This window comes from Prionailurus bengalensis, chromosome B1, assembly GCF_016509475.1.
Source record: "Prionailurus bengalensis isolate Pbe53 chromosome B1, Fcat_Pben_1.1_paternal_pri, whole genome shotgun sequence".
In the NCBI taxonomy this organism is placed as follows: Eukaryota; Metazoa; Chordata; class Mammalia; order Carnivora; family Felidae; genus Prionailurus; species Prionailurus bengalensis.
This window is the reverse complement of record NC_057344.1, coordinates 49,554,937-49,582,701: the sequence shown is the minus strand read 5'-3', so window position 1 is coordinate 49,582,701 and position 27,765 is coordinate 49,554,937. Positions and strand designations below refer to the sequence as shown.

At 36.8% G+C, this 27,765-nt stretch overlaps 1 protein-coding gene and 1 pseudogene across 1 annotated transcript in view; both read right to left on the bottom strand.

Moving 5' to 3' along the window:
• Positions 1 to 27,765, bottom strand: part of ELP3 (elongator acetyltransferase complex subunit 3) — a 97,670-nt gene that overhangs the window by 62,512 nt on the left and 7,393 nt on the right. The window contains exons 4-7 of the mRNA XM_043564906.1: positions 12,639 to 12,709; positions 11,783 to 11,846; positions 10,326 to 10,394; positions 7,035 to 7,189 (exon numbers count right to left, since the gene is read on the bottom strand). Of these exons, the coding sequence (XP_043420841.1) occupies positions 7,035 to 7,189; positions 10,326 to 10,394; positions 11,783 to 11,846; positions 12,639 to 12,709 (359 nt within the window). The remainder of the gene's footprint in view (positions 1 to 7,034; positions 7,190 to 10,325; positions 10,395 to 11,782; positions 11,847 to 12,638; positions 12,710 to 27,765) is intronic.
• On the bottom strand, positions 23,819 to 26,253 carry LOC122473999 (annotated as a pseudogene).

Genomic DNA, 27,765 nt, shown 5'->3' with positions numbered 1-27,765 from the left:
GTAGCAATTCTACTTCTAGCTATTACCTAACAGAAATAAATACTATATTCATAGTAAAACTTGTATGAGTATGTTCACTGAAGTTTTATTGTAATAACCACAAACTAGAAACAGCCCAGTGTCCATCAATAGAATGGATAAACTGTGGTCTATGCATACAGTGGAATACTACTCAGCACTACAAGGTAACAAAGACATACCCAACAACATTGATGAATCTCAAAATATTATGCTCAGTGACAGAAGAGGTACACAGAAGAGTATACACTATATGGTTAATGTGGAAGGGAAAAAAGGAATAATGATTGCCTGTGGGAGGTACAGGTGAGGATTTAATGGGAAGAAGAATGAAGGAACATTCTGGGATGTTCTATATCTTAACAGAGTTTTGATGCACAGGTATATGCATTTATTAGAACTTGTCAAATGGTACACTTAAGATCTTTGCATTTCATTGTATGTAATTTTGCTTCAAAAGATAGCAACAAATGAACTAGTTAATGATGTACACGATGACATATTTGGAAAGAAGTGTACTGAAGTGTACAACTTACTTCAAAATGCTTAAAAAAAGAGGGATCCATGGAAGGGTACAGAAATGAATAGTTGGATAAGTATGTGATAAAGCAAATACTGTAGAATCCAGGTGACAAGTATGTAGTACCTGACAAGTTCCTTCAATTTTTATTTGCTTCATATAAGATGCTGGAAGAAAAACAGCATCATAGATGACTGAGATTATTTTAGGTCGGACTGCCAATGTTAAGGATTCTGGTCACCATCCATGAAAATCTGGTTGACCAAGAGAGAGAGTAAAGGCAGTAAATATATAAAGTAAGGGGTGGGGAGTATTAGAGCCAAAGCCCAGAAATGCAAGTCTGAAACCTGCTGGAAATAATGCCCAGGGCACCAAGGCAGAAAATAGTCACTTGCAAGCCTTAGGAGATTTGCTTTTGCTTTCTTCCTAACTTCTGCAAGTCTATGAAACCGTCTTCTAGGCCTAGTATCCAGCAGTAAGCTAGCGCTCTAGCTCTCTAGCTTTTTTCCAAGACACATAAGGACACAGCTGGAGGATTTAAAGTCATTGATGAGGGGCAAAAAAGGAAGGAACGGAAATGAATTAAAAATTCCACTGGGAGAAGGTATGACTCACCCACTCCTTGATGGGTAACTACCCTTCAAAATAGCATCTTTTGAAAACAGCCAAGGAGCATTAAAGATTGAACATAAAACTGCTTCTGGGCAGGACTGATTAAAGAGGAATAAAACTATTTTAAAAGGTTACTCTGAGTTATTTGGCAATATTTATTTGCATTCCGGTGAATGGGTGACTCAGATCCCACTGCCGGTCCTTTTCATCTCCAGAGCTATGATTTTTAGAGGACAATAGTCACCAGTAATTGTTGCTTTCTGGAGACAACTGAAGTCTCGGTCTAGCTGATGGAAATGAGTGATTATCACTTTGCTTGATGTAATGTGCCTTCACAGAAACCCTATACCTGCTTTATCCTTGAACTGTATTTCACTCAGCTTTTCAATTTTTCTATTTGCAAGGATATAGCATACTTTTTGCTACTAACTTGCTGTAAATAATAACCAGGTTCACTTTTGGGGGCTTTTCCTTACCTTAACTTTTAATCTTTTAGGTAAAAAGTAAAATAATCAGGTTTAAACATGGTCTAAACTTTGATTGGATTAGACATAGGATAGCAAAGGAGGCTAACACGAGCTAATAACCTCTAATTTGACCAAATACTGTAACCTTAAACATTGACTCATTCTGTCACTATGTAATTTTTAACCTAATTTAAAATTAGTCTTTTAAATAAAAACCTCTGATACACTAATGAAAGTATTACATCTGTGTAGTCAGCAAGTACAAACAACTAATATCAACTAACACTAAAATAAAAATGAAGTTCATTACTTTACATCTGAAAAAGGTCAGCCACACTGGGTGACCCAAACAGTCTTCACAAATACCCTCAGTGAAAGATAATATAAAGAACGGCAAGTTAAAGATCACCTCCAAAAATGTGAAGAAAACATATTATGTACAAAACATAGTATCTCTGGGCTGTTCTTTATTTCACAAAATGTTAACATTAGAAAATGGTTTGCTATGTCTCTAGTTCTATAGTACAAACCAGATTACTATTTCTTTGAACTATATAACAACATTTCCCTAAAAAACAAAATACCACCTTTATTGTAGGGCGTTAGTAGTAAAAATTTACCTTAACAAAGCCAACAAGATGCCACAAATCAGCTTTTTTTCAGATTATCTCATAAAAGTATAGAGACCAGGAGAAAAGAGCAAAACATGTCAAGTGTGGGTTGGCATGGTTCAGTGTAACATTTATGGATGGTTTTAAGGCTCCCAGATTGTACTTTTATTGTTTCCCAAGAGTCATTCATGAGATCTGTTGCAATGAAGGCTCAAATCATATATAAATTTTCATCTGAAAGTAAAGTGTTTGTTGCCCTCTTGAGGTAAATTCAAGAACAGAAACAAAACAACGCTGGCCTTGCCTAGTCCATTACAGAAAGGGGCTTTCTTTTCCAACGGGCTTTTTGGCTTTTTCTACAAACATATCATGATCTGAAGCTGGATAGTTGTAATATAAACTCTATTTTTACCCCAACAACAGACAACTTACAAAAGAAGACACTAGAACATTTCTGTAAAAATAAAATTAAAACTTTACTCCAAGAATAAGCAAAAATTTTTAAGTTTCAATTGATAAGAATGTCAAACTAGCTATATCCTAAAAATTCATTAGGCAGATCTCCAGTTAGCCTAGCTCACCTGACCCAGGGGACCAAAACTATACACTGTGAAAAGCTTTGTGGCAAACTTTTATGAGGGCTGGGAGGGTGGGGCAAGTCCAAGATATGTATATTCAATTCCACTTACTAAGCAAGGTTTTCAGGGTGCCTGGGTGGGTCAATCGGTTAAGCTGTGATCGGCTCAGGCCGATCTCATGATCTGTGAGTTCAAGCCCCAGACTGGGCTCTGCACTGGCAGTGTGGAGCCTGCTTTGGATTCTTCGTTTCCCTCTCTCTCTCTCTGCCCCTCCCCTGCTTGCATACGCGCACACTTTCTCTCTCAAAAACAAATAAACATTTAAAAAAATAAGCAAGGTCTTCAACACAATAACAGCTGCACTGAGAAAAGAGTATATGATATATAAGTGTGGGTACAAAAAGTCAATGGTCTTGTAGATTATCTCACCAGGGAATTCTCAGAGTTAAATGAATTTTAGTAACTCTGAGGTACTGCTGCCATTTCAGTGTCATGGGGCTTTGAACTAATGAAAGTTGTTTTCTCTCAAACTGCATTTTACACTAAGCTACCATTTGATTTTCGGTATTAAGAAGAATGGGTTGGGTTACATCATTATTCCTCTAAAGTTTCAAACACTTCAGCGTTTTACTAAGCATGACTTATATTCATGAATAATCAAGATTTTGAATGAGCAGTAAAAACATGGTTAGGGGTGCCTGGGTGGCTTAGTCAGTTAAGCCCCTGACTCTTGATTTCAGCTCAGGTCATGATCTCATTGTTTGTGAGTTTGAAGTGCGGAGACTACTTGGGATTCTTTCTCTTTCTCTCTCTCTCTCTCTCTGCTCCTCCCCACTTGCTCTCTTTCTCTCAAATATAAATAAACTTAAAAAAAAAAAGTATGGTCACCATCTTATCTTGCTACTAAAGCCCATGTAGGAGGAAGAGATCACACCAGCCAGTTGTTGTTAAAAACCTAGATTTGTGGACATACAATTAACCTACCACATTCTCTAGAGGCAATCAAAGTAGGTTGCTCATACACTTGAGAGAGTAGGTTGCTCTCCCAGCTGCTGGACTCTTTACACAGGGCCCTCGAGATACACTTGATAGCCAAAGGTCTCAACAGGGAAAGTAGGAAGGACACAAAAGATGTCCCTTTTCTAAGCCCTACCTAAGTCATTAGCTGTCAGTTTTGACCTATAGATTGATCATTCACACAAAATTCATTCAGACATTTACTTACGGCTACTGTGTATCACAAACCATTTTAATTACGGTGTAATGAAAACCATCCTTAGATTCATTCAAACTTTGGTTCTACTTATCACCTTACAAAAAATTCTCTAAGAGGGGCACTATTTGAAACAACTTTGTAATTAGCTATATGACCCTCTCTCCCCAATATAAAAGAGAAGCCAGAGAAAAGCCTGAAGGCAGGAAGAAGAGTGCAAAAAAAAAAAACCAATCCAGACAGATATTTTTTCCAATATTTTGAAGCTCTGGTGGTGTACACACACACGTGCTTGTACACGCACAGACACACATTTTCACACACTTTTTAAAAAAAATTTTTTTTTTCAACGTTTATTTATTTTTGGGACAGAGAGAGACAGAGCATGAACGGGGGAGGGGCAGAGAGAGAGGCAGACACAGAATCACAAACAGGCTCCAGGCTCTGAGCCATCAGCCCAGAGCCTGACGCGGGGCTCGAACTCACAGACCGCGAGATCGTGACCTGGCTGAAGTCGGACGCTTAACCGACTGCGCCACCCAGGCGCCCCTTCACACACTTTTACACGTAGCATAGTTTCTTGCATTATAGCAAAGTTCAGGCTCTTAAAGCAAAGCCGCCTGGGTTTCACAGCCCGACTCCCACCACTAACTAACTACCTTTGTAACTTTGGCAAGTTGCTTAATCTCTCTGTGCCTTGACTGCCTCACCTGTAAAACAGGGATAATTTATTATTTTTTTTAAAGCTTTTTTTTTTTTTTAACATTTATTTATTTTTGAGACAGAGAGAGACAGAGCATGAACGGGGGAGGGTCAGAGAGAGAGGGAGACACAGAATCCGAAACAGGCTCCAGGCTCTGAGCTGTCAGCACAGAGCCCGATGCGGGGCTCGAACTCACGGACCGTTGAGATCATGACCTGAGCCGAAGTCGAACGCTCAACCGACTGAGCCACCCAGGCACCCCAAAAACAGGGATAATTTAAATACCGAACTCAAATATTTACTGTCAGTTTTAAATAAATGCTTATCACAATGTCCAGCCCAACCATAAATGTGCTCCTTTACCCCCATTCTCCTATGTCCTTTCCTCCTCAGCTCAGACTCATGCCTATAATAATCATCACTCTCACCCCCTTTTCACATTTTCTATGTATTTACATTTATGTGGATATACACAAATATGATGGATCCGGACTGTAAGAACTGCTCTAAAAATTGCTTTGTCACATAATATACCTCAGAAACCAGCAACTCTCCCACATTAGGTGATCTTATCCACTTGCATGGCTATAAATGCCATCTGTGGACTGATAATCCCAATTTTGCATTGCCAGCCTGGATGTCTCTTATACAGCCTACCTGACATCTCCACTTGAACATTTCCTAGGCATTTCAAATTTAATGTATCCAAAGTAAAACTCTTGATTTTCTCCCATAAACCTGTTCTTCCATGTCTTTTTCCATCTCAGGATATGGCGGCGTTACCCATTAACCATTTCCTACAACCAAAAGCTAGCATCTTCTTTGATTCCTTCCTTTCTTACCCTCAACCCAATCCAAAGTCCTGGCATTCGTAACAACAAAACAGAACTCTAATCCATCCTCTCTTCTCCATCATCACTGCCACCACCCTGAAGTGAGCTATGATGGGTTTAACAGTCTTTTTATCTGGCTCCTCACTTTCACTCTTGTACTCCGCTAATCCATTAGCCAGACAATAGACAGAATGACCTGCTTATCAACCTGAAATGTGTCACTCTCCTGCTTAAAACCATTCATCTACTTCCTACTGCATTTCAAATAAAACTTTAGCTCCTCAAAAGCATTCTATTCTCTGGCCCACACGTAACTCTTTAAGCTCACCTTAAGATTCTCTTTTGTTCACTGGAATCTAGTCACACTGGCCTCCTCTCTGTTCCTAGAAGACCTGAAAATCTTCCCCATTTCAGTGCTTCTGTCATATTTTTTTCTGCTTTTAGCCTGATTTCTCCTCATATACTTTGGGTCTCAGCTTAAACATTACCACTTCGTCTGGAGAAAAGTCTTAATCTCTATCACAGTAACCTATCTCCACCATAGCACTTCATATTTGTTGAACTAGTAGAAATAAACACCACAAGGGCAAGGACAATGCCTATCTTGTTTCAGCATGCTGTTCCTAGTGCCTAAAGCAGTGCATAGCCCCTAGTGGGCCCTCCATAAACATTTGATAAATAAGAGGGAACAGTATATGGTAACTAACTAGGCTTTCCTGAAACTTCTGAAATACTGTATATGAAATCTTAGCATTCTTTTTGCTAAAAACGGAGATACAACATATCAAAAGAATGCATAATTTTGTTTTGCCAATTAGAATGAAAAAGTGATCTCATTCATAAACAGAAATTTTAGTAGTTATTAATAATAGCTATTAAAAAATAACTTGTTTTGATTGTATGGCAGCTAAATGTTTCGGACAAAGTGTACCCCTAGTGTTCTTTTTGAGGAGGCTGAAAACTCAACTGGTCAAATCAAAACTCCTCCTGTACTTTAGACCAGCCTAAGGTTGAAAAAAACCTTTAGTGATTTAATGAATCACTCTTTCTCAGAGAATACAAATGTCAACAAACCACACTCACTTATTAAGAAAAAACTATTAACTATTTCAATGAAAATAATCCTTTCCCACAAAAAAGAAGTAACTATGAGAACTAGGAATGTATAGGACGATGGATGTGATTGTGATGGACGTGAAAGTAACTGTGGTAACCATTTCACAATGTATATGTAAGTCATTATGCTGTACACCATAAACTTTTACCACACCATATGTCAATTCTATCTCAATAAAACTAGAAAATATATTTAATTATAACCCACCCAAAATATGCAAATAAAAATAACACCCCCCCCCCCCCCCACGCAAAAAAGAACTAGGAATGTAGATGTAGAACAAAAGGAATTCTCACAGGCTGCGGCTCAGGGGATAAACTGACAACCACTCTGCAGAATATGATAAAATAAGGATTTCTTACTTGACTGCCTCATAAATATTGTTGGAGGTATGTCCTGATAAGGCATCGTGTAAATTTCGAATAAAATAATCTCTGTATTCTTCTGGAAGGGCCATAAACGTTCCACCCATCACAATAAACTCCACTTTATCCACACTGTGACCAAGTTGTTTTAACTGAAACACATACAAATTCATTAGCATTAGATGGATACAGTCAATTACCCTAAGAAGGCACTGCAAATTTCTAATCTTATTTTGTAGTTTTTTCATCAGTATAGTTTAAAAATGAAAAGCAATTAAACATATTTAGCAAAGGTTTGGATTAAAAAATACACTCCAGAGTCTGAAAGAAAAAAAAAAAATTACTATAGCTCGAGGAGGCAAAGTGACAATTAAAAACAATAAACAAGAAGCTTGACATCAATACCTATGTGGAAATTTAAAAACATGTGGAATATAAACTAGAAAGCAGTAAGGGCAAATATAGTAATACAATACGCAACATAATAAATACTTCTTGATCATGTATTTTTTATGTCAGACCTTGCGGTAAGCCTTGGGAACAAAAACAGTGACTGTGCAACATAATCAGGGCTTGATGCCAATGGAAGAAAAAGAACACCAGGTTAGAAATAAAAATTAAGAATGCAGTTTTAAACCAGTTGTGAAGATTATGAGCACAGGTGGCATGGCTTTCTGGAGAAAAAACAACATAAAAATCTGATTGATAAACTATAAAATATTATGTCTCTCTACTAGTGGAGAGAATGGTACAGATTTTTCATTTTGCCAACTATAATAAGCTAAGATTCTAAATTTTAAAAACAGGTATTTAAATTTCGTAGGGTCCTTAAAAAGTTAAAAACAGAAATACAACATGATCCACTAATTACACTATTGGGTATTTAAAGAAAATAAAAACACTAATTCAAAAAGATGTATGTGCCATGTTTATTGCAGCATTAGTTATAATAGCCAAGATGTGAAAGCAACCCAAGTGCCGAGAGACAAATGGATAAAGAAGATGCAGTGTATATATACAACGGAATATAACTCAGCCATTAAAAAAAGGATGAGATCTTGCCATTTACAAGTGTACAATATGGATGGAACTAGAGGGTATTATGCTAAGTGAAATAAGTCAGAGAAAAATAAATACCGTATGATTGCATTTATATGTGGAATCTAAACAACTAAAACAGATAAAAGACGAAAGACCTATAAATGCAGAGAACACACTGATAGTTATGAGAGGGTTAAGTGGAGGAGGGGATGGGCAAAATGGGTAAAGGGCAGAAGATACAGGAATGAATAAATTATGGAATGAATGAATCCAGTTATGGAATGAACAAATCATGGGAATAAAAGATACAGCATAGAAAATACAGTCAATGATATTGTAACAGCACAGTATGGTGATTGATGGTAGCTATACCTGTGGTGAGTACAGCATAACAGACATGTTGAAACACTATGTTGTACACCTGCAACTAATGTATCACTGTGTGTCAACTATACTTCAATTAAAAGAAAAATTTCTTGCCCTATCTCAGGCTTGAGAAAAACTGGGTCAAGTAGACTACTAAACTATGAACTCAAATTAATTAATGTTCTGGGGCGCCTGGGTGGCGCAGTCGGTTAAGCGTCCGACTTCAGCCAGGTCACGATCTCGCGGTCCGCGAGTTCGAGCCCCGCATCGGGCTCTGGGCTGATGGCTCAGAGCCTGGAGCCTGTTTCCGATTCTGTGTCTCCCTCTCTCTCTGCCCCTCCCCCGTTCATGCTCTGTCTCTCTCTGTCCCAAAAATAAAAAAATAAACGTTGAAAAAAAAAAAAAAAAAAAAAAGAAGTTTGTAAAATTAATTAATGTTCTATGTAAAGGATGTCTACATTTAATATGACAAAAAGGCACCTTTTTAAATGTTTGTTTCTGACAATGGCAAATAAAAATTTATATATATTTGTATCTTTCTGTAATTGTATTCATATATACATATGCATGAAAATATATATGTAAGTATATATAGGTGTGCATGTAAGTATATAGGTAAGTATGTTTATGTGTGTGTGTGTGCATGTGTGTATATATATAAATACTAAAAAAAACTCTATGATTGTTTACAAGGGAAACACAACAAAATCATTCTGGGTACCTTTTTCAAAATACCTTGTCAGGACCCTAAACCAGACTTAATCAGAACTCCTGAGGTGAAAATCTGGCATATGTTTTGGAAAAGACACTCAGGTGATTCTATTGCATTTACAGTGAAGAAAAAAATCACTGCTGTATGCTAGTTTCTAAACCTTTTAAAACCCATTCTCTTTTTGGTAAACATAAACATTTTACACTCTACTGAAACATTTTAAATGAATTAAATATCATAGCTAAAAAAGAAATTGAAGCAATGGTCAGTTTAGAACATGCTTTTCTAGACTATACAGGTTGCACCCAGGTGAGGTCCTCTCCTATGGCTGACAATCCTGATCCACACGTGCTTGGGTGACAGTGAGGTGAAAATATGAACTGGCTGGTATTCACCGATACTAGCTAAATGAACAGAGAAGTGACTTAATGACTATGGTATGTACTAGTTTCCTTTTGAGATTCTGTAGTTGCCCTACTAGGTGTTGTTACTGTAAAAATTATAGATGGTGCTCACACTTTTTTAAATCGGACAAGTTTAAAATAAAACTATAAAAAAGGAAATCTGTATTACTGTTCAGATTTCTCAAGCAGAGCAAGGCCATTTAAACAGTACTACTTGTTTTTCATCAGTTATATTGAAGTATAATTTACATACAATAAAATCAATTAATGTTAAGTGTACAACTGGAAGGGTATGGATGAGTGTTTACAGTTGTGTAACTCCCACCACAGTCATGATGCAGAACAATCCCAGGACTCCTAAGAGTTCCTCACACCCTTCTGCAGTCAATTCCCTATTCCCACCCTGGCATACCAGTCACAATAACTTCTTATCTGGCTCATGGAAGCAAAAATTCAATCCATCCACCTCCTAAGAACTTTCTCACATCTCCATCTGTAAATTTCATATGGTTAATGAGTCTGTATAAATTGAAAGAAATTTAAAGAATATAGAACCCCTAAAGAAAATAATACAGTCTCTAAAGGAAGTAGTGATTTTGAGCTTGCTGGGTATTGCAAAATAGTCTTCCTCCCTCAGATGGATATTAAAAACTTACCAAGGGGACAGGCACTCTTTTAGTTATTTCGGGTTCAACTCAAATTAAACAATAATACCTTCTAAGTATGTACAAAAATCTAACTTAAAAATGCTTTTTAGAAACTTACCTGTTCTATTCGGTGTCTTGTCTGTAGATAAGGGTCATATCTAGCACGGATAGCTCGCATGGAGGTTGGCTAAGAGAAAAAGAGAAAAATCTCCTGCTGGGCCCACATTGAATAGAAAATAAAAAGTAGTTCAAAAGAATTATATTAAAAATAAAATTCTCTTGTGCTCCTTCCTTCCTTTCTCAGTTTAGGGATCAAAATACTGTTCTGAATAGCATCTGGCTAGTCTCCATCCCCACTGTCTTAAGATTCTGAACAGCAGGGCATCTCCTTGAATCATATTTATCTTTGTGTAAACACTTATGAAATCTCCAGGGTCACTTTCTGCTGGAGCAGAAAGGGGTGGCTAAGGGACAGAAACGAGAGGGAGCCTTTTCACTGAATAATTCCTTTTGTATTTTTAAAAATGTGAACTATGGAAAACAAGTAAAAAGTGAAATTCCATATATAAGAGAAAAAGTCCAATGGTTTTCTGGCTGCTGACCTCTTCCCGAAAAGGCTGACTGCTTCAAAAGAAGCCTGCTTGCTGTTCTGCTTGCACTCTTGCCCCCACTCTCATCCTTTAACCACACAGCCATCAAATGATCTCTTAAAACCCTATACTGGATCGCATCATTCCCCTGCTTTCAACCTTAATGGCTTCTCATGACACCTATAACAAAATCCAGACTCTATGTCCAGCTTACAACCTATTTCATCTGTCTCTCCAATCTCATCCTTCCCCTTCCCCACTATGTCCTGGAACACCCCACTGTCGTTCCTACCATGGCTCCTTGTTCTAGCTATCCTCTCTGCTGGGAATGCTCTCTGCCGATATTCTTGCATGGCTCCTTCTTGTCATTCAAGACTCAGTTTAAGTATCATCTCCTCAGTCACTTCCTAACTACCAAGGCTAAAGTATCTACTCAGTTTCTACAAACCTCACTTGATTTTACTTCTCTACTTAGCATTTACCGGTAGTACCTGATATTTTCTTCTTGTTTCTTTATCGTCTATCTCTTATTATTAGAATGTAAATTCCATAAGATTAGGGACTTTATCCATTTTTCACTGTTGAAGAAGCACTATATCATGGTGAGGAACACAAAATTCAAAACCTGGCTCTGTCACTAATTAGCAGTGTATCTCTGGGCCAGTTGTTTAGGGCCTCTAAAGCCTGTTTCCTTATTCATAAAGCCAGGATAATAGTGCCTGCCTTCAAGGTGCTGCTATAAGGTTTAAAGTTGTGAAGACTTACAACAGTTTAACATACAGTAAGAGCAAGCGCTTATGTTAAGTATTTCTCCAGTGACTACAGCAATATACGTAGACACTCAGCAAATATTTAATGAATGAACTTCTGTAATCAGGAGAAAAATAAAAAATAAAAATAATTTAAGAAAGTCAGTACTTGTAAGAGCACACTATAGGTAAAGTATGATGTCAAACTTCCTCAGGACAACCTCCTATTACTTTACCTCATATCCAGTATAAGACTGGGTTGAATATTCAAAATCTGAATCAGGTCCACCAGGGCAGTATCTGCCAATACAACCAAAGAATGAAGATGTCAGATACAAAATTTAGTTCAACAGTCTAGTTCAAGTATCTGCAGTCTCCATAAAATTCTGAGAGCAAACACGTTTCATATTCAAATCCTAATCGAAGAGCCTACCTTTAAAGTATCTACAATTAATATATTTTCTACTGACAAGTAAACACAATAAACATATGAGGAACATCATAGTAGTCATTTTCAGAATACTGCAGTCACTATTATTTCAGAGATTTACACTTTTAGGAGCAAGCAACAGCACCTAACTTTTCCTAGGTTTAGAATGATACTCACAGTGCTCTCTTGGTAACTATACTTAAGAAAATCTTTCATTTAATCTTCCTACCTAGAATCATGCATTCTGGCTGTTTTTCTAATTATCTAAATTTAAGAAGTTTAAAGGTTATTTATAGAGATAACTTTTTAATTTGATTCCTTTCTGATCCAAACTCATTTGAATTTCTGACAGAATTTAGGCAGTTCATATCTCCTTGTTTCATTTATCAAGTTAATAGACTTTTAGTCTTTCACGTTCTATAACAAGGTATTTTTTATTGTTTATTGCAACATATTAAAATATATATTTCAGTTTTAAAGCACTGAAACATCCTATCAATGGCTGCTTGTTTCAAAGAACTAACTTATGCATCTACTGAATCAAAGTTTTAATTACCAGCATGCACTGATTAAGGCTCTAGGGAATTAACTAATTCAATTAAAGCACACACACACGCATACACACACACACACACACGCTTGAAGAAAATCATCACACTTACACACATATATTTCCTGTAAAACTGATGTGTGGGCATCTGTGGGGTTTGCACATCACAGCCACAACAGCAATCTACAAAAGATTAATAAGAAAGCTATTATGGAATAATGAATACACAATGCTGGAGAGTGGTTATCTCTCAGGAGGGAGAGGAATGCAATCAGAGAATGGCACATAAGGGACTTCAAAGTATTGGTAATACTGTATTTCTTGAGCTGAGCTATGGGCATAAGGGGGATCTCTTTTTGATGTGTTTAGTCTCTAAAATATACATATGTATTTGTATACTAGCTATTAAAATAGTAATATTTTACAATAAATTAAGTGCAAAATAAGGTATTAATCATTTTCAAAGTCACAGTGATTCTCTTACTCTGATTTATTTTACTAAAATACCTTAAAAGAAAAAAATTATGCAAGTCTACAAAATTGTATCTAAATGCATTAATTGAACATATATAAAACTGTAACTCAGCCTCCTCATGGACATATTAGATCTCAATATTCAGAGCAGACACTATTAAACTAGGAGCTACACTTCACAGAGTGTGTGCAAAATATTCTCAGAAGAGTCTGTCAGAGCCCTCCTGGGATGAGGACATTATGTGCTTGAGAAAGAGGGTGATAACAGAGACAGAAGTATGGTTACATACGGGGGGAGTTGGCCAAATAAGGCTATAGACTAAGGTGAATGCAAGCCAAGTTTCTTACTATCAGAGAAGAAAGCTATAAATATAGAAAGGGAGAGAACTTGGATGGAATGGAAGGTATTGCTGTGAACTCATAGTTTTCGATAAATACACTGATATGCAAATAAATATAAATGCAAATGTGTTAGTATACGTATATGCAGGTGTACATGTATACATACAAATATACTTCCTTGCTTGGTCCACTAGAGGGTCTAGGAGCAGCAACACTCTAATAGCAATGAGTATATCTAGCACTCAGATCTTGGTTTCTAAATACCCATCTCCAGTGAAAGAAACCAGGGCTCTTTGGAGAAATGGCTGATTCCAGACCTGGGGCAAAGAAATGACAAATGAGCCTGAAACATTTTATTATGACAGAAAGCTAGAAACTGCTCAAAGAATGATGGAGACATTTAAAAAAGACACAAAAACCAGCTTGAAAGGGCTCTCTCACTGGTCAAATCAAGGATCATTTGTACATCAGAATAAATAATGATAGTAACAGACTATAACCCATCAAATAGGAAACCATTAATCCACTCATACAAATAAATGAATGAGGAAACTGAAAATCTGATGAGTTACAGAAAACTTACATAGCTTCAAAGTACTTCACCACACAAAACTTAATTACAAAGTGGAAAAGATTAACTTCACAGAGGAGAAGCCTGGGAGACACTACCTTGATCAAAATGAACAATATCAGAAAGAAGAACAAAGATGGAGGTATCATACTTCCTGATTTCAAACTATACTACACAATATGATATTGGCATAAAAACAGACACATAGATCAAAAAAGCAGAGAGCCCAGAAATAAACCCCGCATGCATGGTCAAATAATTTACAACAAAGGAGCCAAGAATATACAATGGGGAAAAGACAGTCTTTTCAATAAATGGTGTCGGGAAAACTGGACATCCACATGCAAAAGATGAACTAGACCATTATCTAACATGACACACAAAAATTAGTTCAAAATGGATTAAAGACTTGAATGTAAGACCCGAAACCATAAAACTTCTAGGAAAAAAATGCAGGCAGAAGTTCCCTGACATTGGTCTGGGTATTGAATTTGTGGATCTGATTCCACAAGCAAAGGCGACAAAAGTACAAAAATAAGTAAGTGGGACTATATCAAACTAAAAAGCTTCTGCACCATCATAGGAAACCATCAATAAAAGGAAACCATCAACAAAAGGAAAAGACAACCTGCTGAATGGGAGAAAATATTTGCAAGTCATATATCCAATAATTAATATCCAAAATATATTAAAAAACTCAACTCAATACAAAAACCAATCTGATTAAATAATAAGCAGAGAACTTGAACATTTTCCCAAAGACATACAAATGGCCAGTGGGTACACGAAAAGATGTTCAACTAATGTTGATGTTCACTAATTATCAGGGAAATACAAATCAAAACCATGAGATATTATTGTTAGAATGGCCATTATGAAAAAAAAAACAAGAAATAACAACTGTTGATGAGGATATGGAGAAAAGGGAACCTTCATGCACTGCTGGTGGGAATATACATTGGTGCAGCCACTACTGAAAACACTATGGAGGTTAAAACTAAAAACAGGTCTACCATATGATCTGGCTATTCCACTTCTGAGCATTTATCCTGAGAAAATGAAAATACTAATATGAAAAGATAAAAAGATATATGCACCCCTATGTTTATTGCCACACTGTTTACAATAGCCAAGATATGGAAATAACCTAATTACCCATCAATGGATGAATGGATAAAGAAGGTGCGATATAGATGTATATACAGTGGAATACTGCTCGGTCATAAAAAAGAATGAAATCTTGCCATTTGTGACAACATGGATGAACCCTGAGGGTATTAAATGGTAGATGAAATGAGTCAGAGAAAGACAATACCATATGACCTCACTTATATGTGGAATATAAAAAAGAAAACAAAACAAAACTCATATATACAGAGAACGGACTGGTGGTTATCAAGGAGGGAGGGGGCTGGGAGAGGGACAAAACAGGTGAAGTGGGTCAATTGTATGGTGATGGATGGTAACTAAACTTATTGTGGTGGTTACTTTGTAGTGTATACAAATATCAAATTATCTTATACACCTGAAGCTAATATAATGTTATATAGAAATTTTATCTCAATAAAAATGTTACAATAGCAATTTACCTCAATGAAAAGAAAGAACATTATCCGTGACAGGACAAATTGAAACTATATATATATATGTGTGTGTGTGTATATATATATATATATATATATATATATGTGTGTGTGTGTGTGTGTGTGTGTATACACATATGTATACATATATATACACATATATATACACGTGTATATATATACATATACACACATGCATATGCATATGTATATATACATATATACATATACATGCACACATATATATGTGTGTGTGTGTGTATATATATATATATGTACACACACACACACACACATATATACACACACACACCACCTGATAGGATACAAGAATACATTATCACTTCTGTGATGTTCCAATGCTAAAGATGTATAACCTGAACCTAATTATGAAGAAACATCTGATTAAGCCAAAATTGAGGAACCTGCTACAAAATAACCTGCTTGAAATCTTCAAAAGTGTTAAGGTAATGAGGGCAAGGAAAGGCAGGAAGTGCCCAGAGTGAAGAGACAGGACAACCAAATGCAACATGTGATTCTGAACTGGGATCTGTAGGTCACTATTGAAATAGTGGGTGAAACTTGAACAAGATCTGAGGATGAGATGACAGTATTTATCAGTGCTAAATTCCTGACTTTGATGCTGTATTGTGGTGATTTTAGAAATGTCCTTGTTTGTAGGAAATGCATACTAAAGTATTCAAAAGCAACTTACTTTGCAACTTACTCTTAAGTGGTTCAGGGGGAAAATGTTCTTTATATTGGACCTTCAACTTTTCTGTAAGTTTGATTATTCTTCATAATAAAAATTATTAAAATTTAAAGCATTAGTGATCTAGAGAAAGTCCAAAATTTCAAAAAAATTGCAATTCTGAATGAAAAATTTAGATTTTCAAACAAATGTTTTTAATACAAGCCACTGATGAGATCAGTCTAATTCAACAATTGAGGGCCCAGTACATGGGCCAGGTTCTGAGCTACACAGAGCAAATGGGCCTTGAGACCACAAAAATATTACTGCACTGTTTCTGTCCTCTGAAAACATACCTATCTAGGTGAGGAAGACACATAGAAAAAGGCTATTTTGGAACCATATGGTAAGAAGCATGTATAAAATACCAGGAATGCCAAAGAAGGCAATTAGCCCTGACCAGGGAAGTCAGAGAAGCCTTCCAGAGATGCTGATTAGGGTTAATTAAGTCAAGAGGATAGGGTAAGGTGGGGCCAGGGAAGTAAAGTGCAGTAGTTTTTGAAGAGTTTTTAAGCAGAACTCTCCTTTCAAGTAATATTTTACTTAAAACCTCAATTTATAAATGAGATAAAAGCTACAGCCCTGGGTGAAACAGTGATGTCCCTGCTCCTCTGGTTTCACTACTTATTATGCCCCACAATAGCTTCAAAAGACTTCTACGGAATTCAAGTTTTATAGAGTACAGTTTAAAAATTACTGGTAAAGTAGAAAAAGCAATGACTTTGGATTCAGAGAGATGTAAGTTTGAATCTTTGCCCCTTACTGTGAATTTTCCTATTTGGTACAATGTAGGCAATAGCACTTACCTCTCAAAACTGTTTTGAGGATTAAATCAGAAACACAATAGCCAGTATGTAAGAGGTGGGCAACATATGGTAGCTGTTATTATATTTAATGTTGATAGGTAGAAAAAGAAGAAGAAGAAGAAGAAGAAGAAGAAGAAGAAGAAGAAGAAGAGGAGGAGGAGGAGGAATAATCATGGCATTCTAAGCAAAACAAACACAAAAACTCAAATACAAACTCAAAATGGATCACAGACCTACATGTAAAGTCAAAACTATAAAACTTCTAGAAGATAATACAGGAGAAAATCTAGGTCACCTTGGGTTTTACAATGAGTTTTTAGATCAACACCAAAAGAAAGATCCATGAAAGAAAAAATTAGTAAGTTGGACTACATTAAAATTTGGAAGTTCTGCTCTGAGAAACTCTTAAGAGAATGAAAAGACCCATACTCAGAGAAAACATATGCAAAACACGTCTGATAAAAGATATGTATCATAAATATACAAAGAACTCTTACAGTTTTCGAATAGGAAAACAACCCAATAGGAATAGAGCAAAAGATCCAAACAGAAACCTCATCAAATAAGATATACCAATGACAAATGAAAATATGAAAGATACTCAATATATGTCATCTGGGGATTGCAAACTAGAACGAAATACTACTTACCACACACCTATCAGAATGGCCAAAGTCCAGAACACTCACAACACCAAATGCTGGCAAGCATGTGGAGAAACAGGAACTCTCATTGTTGGTGGGAATGCAAAATGGTACAGCCACTTTGGAAGACAGTTTGGCAATTTCACAAAGCTCAACCTAGTCTCACTGTATGATCCAGAAATCATGCTTCTAGGTATTTACCCAAATGAGTGGAAAACTTAGGTGTACACAAAACTCTTCAGACAATGTTTATAGCAGCATTGTTCATAACTGTCAAAATTTAGAAGTAACCTAGATGTCCTTCAACAGGAGAATGGATAAACTGTGGTAAAGACAGTGGAATATTGTGCACTTCTAAAAGGAAATGGACTGTATCAAGCCACTAAAAAGACATGGCATAGCTTTAAATTCATATTGCTAAGTGAAAGAAGGCAATCCGAAAAGGCTATGCATACTGTTTGATTCCAACTACATGACATTATGGAAAAGGTAAAACTATAGACAGTAAATAAATCAGTGGTTGCCAGAAGTTTGGAACACAGTAAAGGATGAACAGGGGAGCTTTAGGGCAGGGGAAATATTCCATATGATCCTGTAATGGTGGATACATGACATTATGCATTTTCTAAAACCCAAAGAATACACACCACTATAAGTGACCCTAATATAAACTATATGCTTCATTTAATAACAAGGTAGTAATACTGGTTTATCAGTTATAACAAATGTACCAAATCAATGCAAGGGCAACCTGGGAAGGGAGGAAAGGAAGTATATGGGAACCCTGTGTACTTTCTGCTCATTTTTTAGGTAAACCTAAAACTGCTGTTAAAAAAAGTAAAAAATCATCACCAGAGTAATAGCAGGAATAAAAGCATGAAGGATACGATGCATAGCAGACAGGGAATGACAGTCAGCTGTATATGTACCTCTGATACTTTTATATTTTTAATTAAAAAAAATTTTTTATTTTAATTCCAGTTAGTTAACATCCAGTGCTGTATTAGTTTCAGGTATACGATATGGTGATTCAACAATTCTATTCATCATCCAGTGCTTGTCACAAATGCACTCCTTAATCCTCATCACCTATTTAACCCATCCCCCCAAACCCCTTCCCTCCAGTAACGATCAGTTTGTACTATATACTTAGAGTCAGTTTCTTCATTTGTATCTCTCTTTTTTCCCTTTGCTCATTTGTTTCTTAAATTCCACATACGAAATCATATGGTATTTGTCTTTTTCTTATTTCACTTAGCATTATACTCTCTAGCTCCATCCATGTTGTTGCAAATGGCAAGATTTCTCATTTTTTATGGCTGAATAATATTCCAGCGTGCGTGCGCGTGTGTGTACACACACCATATCTCTATCCACTCATTGATCAATAGACACTTGGGCTGCTTTCACAATTTGGCTATTGTAAATAATGCTGCAATAAACAAGGGGTGCATGTATCCTTTTGAATTAGTGTTTTTGTATTCTTTGGGTAAATACCCAGTAGTGTGATTCCTAGATCATAGGGTAGTTCCATTTTTAAATTTTTGAGGAACCTCCCTACTATTTCCCACAGTGGCTGCACCAGTTTGTATTTCCACTAGCAGTACAAAAGGGTTTGTTTTTCTCCACATCCTTGCCAACACCTGCTATTTGTGTTGTTGATTATAGCCATTCTAACTGGTGTGAGGAGATAACTCATTGTAGTTTTGATTTGCATTTCCCTAATAAGTGATGAGCATCCTTTCATGCATCTGTTGGCTATCTGGATGTCTTCTTTAGAGAAATGTCTGTTCATGTCTTCTGCCCATTTTTAATTGGATTATTTGTTTTTTGGGTGTTGAGTTTTACCAGTTCTATACATATTTTGGATACTAACCCTTCATCGGATATGTCATTAGTAAATATCTTCTCCCATTCAGCAGGTTGCCTCTTAGTTTTGCTGACTGTTTCCTTTCATGTGCAGAAGCTTTTAATTTTGTTGTAGCCACAACAGTTTATTCTTGCCTTTGTTATCCTTGTCTCAGGAGACTAGAAAAAAGTTGCTACGGGCGATGTCAAAGAAGTTGCTGCCAGTGTTCTCTTCTAGGATTTTTATGGTTTCAGGTCTCACATTTAGGTCTTTAATCCATTTTGAATTTATTTTTGTGTATGGTGTAAGTGGTCCAGTTTTCCCAACACCATTTCTTCAAGAGACTTTCACCCAATGGATATTCTCTCCTGTCCTATCAAACATTAATTGACCATACAGTTGTGGGTTTATTTCTGGGTTTCCTATTCTGTTCCATTGATCTACATGTCTATTTTTGTGCTAGTATCATGCTGTTTTGATTACTACAGCTTTGTAATGCAACTTGAAATCTGGAACTGTGATGCCTCCAGCTTTGCTTTTCTTTTCCAAGACTGTTTCGGCTATTTGGGGTCTTTAGTGATTCCATACAAATTTTAGGATTGTTTGTTCTATTTCTGAGAAAAATGTTATTGGTATTTTCATAAGAACTACATTAAATGTGTACATTGTTTTAGGTGTATAGAGATTTTAACAATATTTATTCTTCTAATCCATGACCATGGAATGTCTTTCCTTTCTGTCACCTTCAATTTCTTTCATCAGTGTTTTACAGTTTTCAGCGTATAGATCTTTCATCTCTTTGGTTAGGTTCATTTCTAGGTATTTTATTATTTTTGGTGTCATTGTAAGTGGGATTGTTTTCTTAATTTCACTTTCTGATGCTTCATTATTGGTGTATAAAAATGCACCATATTTGTATCTTGCAACCTTAACGAATTTATCAGTTCTAGCAGTTTTTCGGTGGCCTTTTGGGTTTTCTACGTAGAGTATCATGTCATCTGCAAATAGTGAAAGTTTTACTTCTTCCTTACTGATTTGGATGCCTTGCCTTTCTTTTTGTTGTATGATTGCCGCTGCTAGGTCTTCTAGTACTATGCTGAATAAGAGACTACATCTTTATTTTGTTCCATACTTTAGGGGAATCTCTCAGTTTTTCCTCATTAAAGATGAATGTTAGCTGTGGGTTTTTCCTATATGGCCTTTATTATGTTGAGGTATGTTCTCTCTAAACCTACTTTGTTAAGGGCTTTTATCATGAATGGATGTTGTATTTTGTCAAATGCTTTTTCTGGGTTTACAGAAATGATCACATGGTTCTTTTCCTTTCTCTATTGATGTGATGTATCGTGTTGATTTGCTAACACTGAATCACCCTTGAAATCCAGGAATAAATCCCACTTAATCATGGTGCATGATTTTTAATATATTGTTGGATTTGGTTTGCTAGTATTTTGTTGAAGATTTTTGCATCTATGTTCATCAGGAATATTGGCCTATAGATCTCTTTTTTAGTGGTGTCTTTATCTGGTTTTGGTATCAGGGTAATATTGGTCTCATAGACCAGACTTGGGAGTTTTCCTTCCCTTTTGTTTTTTGAAATAGTTGGAAAAGAATAGGTATTAACTCTTCTTTAAATGTTTGGTTTGCCTATGAAGCCTTCTGGTCCTGGACTTTTGTATGTCAGGAGATTTTTTATTACTGACTCAATTTCTTTGCTGGTAATAGGTCTATGCAAATTTCTTCCTATTTCAGTTTTGGTAGTTTATGTCTCTAGGAATTTATTTCTTGTAGGCTGTCCAATTTGTGGGCATATAGTTCTTCATAATATTCTCATATAATTGAATTTCTGTTGCTTTGATTGTTATTTCTCCTCTCTCATTTGTGATTTTGATTCCTTTCTCCTGTTTTTCCTTGATAACTCTGGCTAGAAGTTTATCAATTTTACTGATTTTTTCCCCCAAAGAACCAGCTCCTGGTTTCATGAATCTGTTTTATTGTTTTCTTAGTTCTATATCATTTATTTCTGTTCTAATCTTTATTATTTTCGTCCTTCTGTTGGTTCTAGGTTTCATTTGTTGTTCTTTTTCTAGCTCTTTTGGTGTAAGTTTAGGTGGTTATTTTGAGATTTTTCTTGCTTCTTGAGGTAGGTCTGTATTGCTATAAACTTCCCTCTTAGAACTGCTTTTGCTGCATCCTAAAGGTTTTGGATCATTGTGTTTTCATTTTTGTGTTCATGTATGTTTTTTCTTTTACTTCCTGGTTGGTCCATTTATTCATTGTTTAGCACGTTATATAACCTCCATGTATTTGTGGTCTTTCCAGATTTTTTTCTTGTGGTTGATTTCTAGTTTCACACCATTATGGTCAAAAAAGATGCATGGCAGGTCTTCAATCTTCTTGAATTTGTTGAGGCTTGCTTTTTGGCCTAACATGTGAACTATTCTGGAGTATGTTCCATGTAAACTTATTTTTTATTTCTATTTTTTTTCTTTTTCTTTCTTTCTTTCTTTTCTTTCTTTCTTTCTACAAATACTGTTACTCTGGCTTTCCTTTGACATCCATTTGTATGATAGATGTTTCTCCATCCCCTCACTTTCAGTCTGCAGGTGTCTTTAGGTCTAAAATGAATCTCCTGTAAGCAGCGTATAGGTGAGTCTTGTTTTTTAATCCATTCTGTCACCATATGTCTTTTGATTGGAACATTTAGTCCATTTATATTCAAAGTGATTATTGATGGATATGTATTTATAGCCATTTTATTACTTGTTTTGTGGTTGTTCCTGAAGTTTTTTTCTGATCCTTTCTTTTTTCTCTTTCATGGTTTGCTAGTTTTCTTTAGTGATATACATTTGGATTCCTTTCTCTTTATCCTTTGCGTATCTATTAGTAATTTTTGATTTGTGGTTACCATTAGGTTTGTATGTAACATCTACAGCATACAGCAGTCTATATTAAGTTGATGGTGGTTTTAGTTTGATTCCATTCTTTACTCCTCTTCTCTACACGTTTTAGGTATATGGTGAATATTTATATCCTTTTATTTGTGAGTTCCTTAACTGATTTTTGAGAGAAATATTCATTGTTACTGCTTTTGTGTTTCTTACCTATATACTGCCACTTTTGGTCTTTTCTTTCCACTCCAAGAGTCCTCTTGAATGTTTCTTTTAAGGCTAGTTTAGTGGTCACAAACTCCTTTAGTTTTTGTTTGAGAAACTCTTTATCAAGTCTTCTTCTATTCTGAATGACAGTATTACTGCATAGGGTATTCTTGGCTGCAGATTCTTCCTATTCAGCACTTTGAATATCATGCCACTCCCTTCTGGCTTGCAAGATTACTGCTGAAAAATCTGATAGCCTTACAGGTTTCCCTTGTATATAACTGTGTTTTCTGTTGCTGCTTTTAAGATTTTTTTTTTAACCATTACTTTTTTAATTTTAATTTTAATTTTAATTACAGTATGTCTTGTCTTAGATCTGCTTTTGTTGCGGGTTCTCTGTGCCTCCTGGATGTAGATACCTGTTTCCTTCCCCAATTAGGGAAGTTTTCAGCTATTGTTTCTTTAAATAAATTCTCTGCCTCCCCATTCTCTTCTTTTTCTGAGCCTCCTATAATATGAATGTTAGTTATTATGTTTGATGGAGTCACTGAGTTAAGTCTATTCCAATTTTGCATAATTTTTTCCTCTCTTTTGTTCAGCTTGATTACTTTCCATTATTTTGTCTTGTAGGTCATTAATCTGTTCCTCTGCTTCTTCCAGCCTGCTGTTCATTCCATCCAGCATGTTTCTCATTTCATTTATTGAGCCCTTTATCTCTGCTATGTTATTCCTGAAATCTGTGTTAAATATCTCACTCATGTCTTCCAGTCTTTTCTCAAGTCCAGTGAGTATCATTACAATCATTGCTTTAGGTGTGTTACTCATATTTGTTTTGCCTAGATCTCTGGCCATGGCCTTGTCCTGTTCTCTCATTTGGGATAAATTTCTCTGTCTTCTCATTTTGTCTAAGTCTGTGCCTCTTTCTGTATGTTAGGTAAGTCAGCTACATCTCCTGTTCTTAAGGGTAATGGCCTTACGAAGATGAGGTCCTGTACTGCCCTGCTGTGTAGAGTCCACTGTTCCCCAGGGCCAGGTGCTTCTGGGAACGTCTCCAAAATGTGCTGCATTTGGTGTGTTATTTTGTCCTGGCTACTCTATACTTCAGGCCAACTGTCTGCAGAGGTTCTCTTTGCCTTTTGTGAACAGTGTTTGGTCCCTGACCTGAATGTGGCGCGTGTTTTTTTTGTTTTTTTTTTTTTCCAGAAAAAGGAATTTTGGCTTTTTATTCCTTTTAAGACTTTCTGTAGTACTTTTTTCTTGCTTTACCATTCACTTTGGATTTGCATTACCTCAACTCTGTGGAGATAAGACAAGGACAGAGAGTCCTCATTTAGAAATCATTTCCTAATTTTACATTTTAAGAGTCAATATTTAAAAAAGAAAAACCTTCTTAACCTCCCCAACCCCACACCTGCTCCTGAATAATCTAGTTTAATGCAGGCCTATAAATTTTTTCATCAAAAAACACTTAAGTAACAAGAATTGTTGTTTAAAAAATGTAGGGAAATTAAATTTCCAGTCATTTTACCCCTATAACAGATGGAACTCAAGTATTTGATATCAATGGTGTTTCCTTAGCACATCACTTTTTAGTTGTTCTGTTAGCATGTTGGCTGAGAGTCTTCTTAATCGCTCTTTTCTTCTCTTTGATACTGTCTATACTCTGGCTTCAGCTCCCATGTGTTTTTGTGGATTCCTTTTACATTCTGAACACCAATTTCTTTCAAGATTTCCTTTAGGTACCCCACAAGTTGTTTTGTGATGTCCACCAAATCCTTAAGATTGTAATACTCATGTTTTTTAAATGCTGAAAATAGCATGTCTAAAACATGTTGTTTATCAGCTTGAGCTCGTTTTCCATCTTTCTTTTTCCTTTCATATTCAATATTGTATTGATGATTAGCAACAGGTTTATAATTCGTTGTCACAACTTTGTCCAGTTGTGATAGCCTTACAGGTTTGGAAGATTCTTCTATTTGCAATCTCTTTAATCTCATGTAGTTTTCACTGGCAGCAGGTTGGCATTCACCTCTTTGTACGACTATTCCTTCCAATGAAAGTTTATTTGATGAGCCTCTCAGTAAAGACTGTTAAGGTCTGTCCTCCAACACTTTGTAAGACAAATGGATGTTCTCTAGGAGTGCTGACAGAAGCTGGTTTTCTGCCAATATCGTGACTATTTGCAAGAGCCTCATTCAAACTAAATGACACCTCAGTCCTTCCTTGATTCTTAGCAATCCGCAGTTTCCCAACTTTACCTCTTTCAGAGGATTCGGCCCATTGCTGGGACGAGTATTTAGGGAAACTTGATGAGCCATACTCTGGTGTTCTGTTTGGCACCGGTCAAATCGAGTTCTTCAAGTTTGGCCATCAGTCTGTTGACGGTAGAGGTGAATAGGCCAGAGCAGCAGCCCAGGAGCCTGGGGTCCTGTGGCACGAAGGACTGGGGAACTTGGTATGCCGCGACCAGAGGCTGACTGTGAAGAAGCGGAGTCCACCTGCCAGGATATTGGGAATCCCCGGAAAGCGAATGTGGCATGTTTTAACTAGGTATACTCTGGTCTGCTTGTGAAATGAGACCTGTTGCCACTGCTGCCAGAACGGAGGTTCCACAAAAGTCTCAAGTCAGGAGACACAGTATAAGCAGGAGTATGAGCCAGTCTCCTGGGGGAAGGGACTGGTCACGCCAGGACTGAGGCAAGCAAGGTGGGAAGGGCAGTTCCCATGGAGCCCAGGGAGGTGGAGCTTGGTGTAAACAAGTTAGGTGGCGAGTATGGGCACTGTGCTGGTTGCTGCAGGTGGCCCCATGCTTATGCTGAGGGATGGGGGAAGGAAATGGCACTGGCCAGTTCCTTTGTTCCTGGAGGGGTTTCTCCTTGAACTCTGCCTCTCTGGGATATGCTCCAAGATGAGCAAACAACCCCCCCACTGTGTGCCCCACGCACTCTTGATATTGCTGTTTCCATGCTGTACATCATAGGTTGTTTGCCTGCCTTCTAGGAGCAATGCAATGCCTTCTGGGCTCTATCCCAGCCAAGCCCACTGACTTTTAAAATTCCAGGGTTTAAGTCCTGCTGGTTGTAACAAATCCCAAAATTCAGCCCCTCTCACTTTCCAAGACTATTGCTGTGGGGATTTGTTTTCCCTGCAGGCTTCCCTGTGTGACAGTGTTACTCTGTCTCTTGCCTTTCTCTGTGACTACAGCTCCCTCCCCACCACAGTGGCCATGATCTATTTATCTCCCAAAATGCATCTCCACACTTCTTACCTTCTTCAGTGTGGCTTCTTCTCTACCTTTAGTTGTATAGCTTGTTTTGCAATTCTTCAGGTCAATTTCTGATGATTTGATAGTTATCTACTTGTATTTGTGGAACGAGGTGAGTCGAGGGTCCTCCTGCTCTGACATCTTCCAACCTTCCCCTGTACTTCTGATATTTTTAACAGCTCACTCTGATGATATTGTCTTACCTGCACCAAATCCATCCTTGACAAAATATACTAGTTAGGAAATGACTGAATAGTCTAAATAAGAAATAATGAAGGCCAGGGGTGCCTGGGTGGCTCAGTCAGTTAAGCATCCGACTCTTGGTTTTGGTTCAGGTCATGATCTCACAGTTCATAACTTTGAGCCCTCCAAGAGGCTCTGTGCTGACAGCATGGAGCCTGCTTAGGATTCTGTCTCCCTCTCTCTCTGCCCCTCGCATCTGCTCTCTCTCTCTCTCCTTCTCAAAAATAAACATTAAGAAAAAAAAAAAAAGGATGGAGGCGAAAACATTCCTACTAGTGGTTGTGGAATGGACAATACATTTCACATCTTTTGGAAACTGAGTGGATGGAGGTACCATGAACTAAGATGGACGAGAAAGATGAATGAGCAATTTCGAAGTTAGTTTTGGTTATGTTATACTTGAGGGTATCCAGGCAGTCAAAAGAGAAATGTTTGATAGACCATTTGACATGAGCCTGAAGCTTAGGGAGAGGTCAGAGCTGGAAGTCAGCACATAACAATACTTAGAAATGTCAATGGATGAGAACACAAGAAAGGGCACATACAGTACTAAAAACAGTGGAGCCAGGTCCACAGAAAACACCAATTTTTAGAGGCAAGCAGGACAAGAATAGATCTCAAAGAAAGAAGTAATCAGAGGTAGGGGGAGAAGGACAGAGAATGGGGTCATGGAAGCCAGGTTTATCAGTCAGGTTGAAAGGTTGCTAAATCTTTGTCTTGCACAGCAGCAAGCTCATACCTAATGCTGAAAGCTAAGAATAGAAGACTTATCTATAAGGTGTGTTATTTAGGGATATGGAAGTAAATGCCAAGAAATCAGCTAAGAGTTAAAAGTGGTTGAGCTGAAGGGAAAAATGAGAGGTGAAGGGTTTGAAACTATAGTTGACCCTTGAACAAAGCAGGAGTTAGGGGCAATAACACCTCAACTCAGTTGAAAATTTGCATATAACTTTTGACTCCCCCAACACTTAACTACTTGAATAGTCTACTGTTGATTAGAAGCCTTACTGGTAAAAGAAACTGTCTATTAATACATATTTTGTATGTGTATTATATGCTATATTCTTACTATAAAATAAGCTAGAAAAAAGAAAATATCAAGAAAACCATAAAGAAAATACATTTACAGTACTATATACATTGGAAAAATCTGCCTATTAAGTGGACCCATGCAGTTCAAACCGACGTTATTCAACTATATTAGTTTTTCTTAAAGAACCCTTTACACCAGGTATGAATAAATAAAACAAAAACACTGAAGTACAAAGGAGAAGAGACCAGGATTGGTGATACATTGTGTATAAAATTTTAGGGTTTAATTAGCCACAAATGTAATACAATCCAGGAGATATGGCCACCAAATAAGTCAACATAAACTGTAATTACTACAAGTATAATACTCCCATCCAAATAACAGACTGAAGTTCTATGATCATATCAGGAACACACAATCCAATTTTGAGTACCATGTTTTAAGAGGGTCCAAATCATATCTTTCACACTTATTCTTTGTATCCTACAGCCCCTACCCTAATTCCGGCTCTTAACACATTTCACACCTAGATTAAACCAAGAGTATCTTAAATGGTCTTTTTGGCTCCAAGCTACTCTAC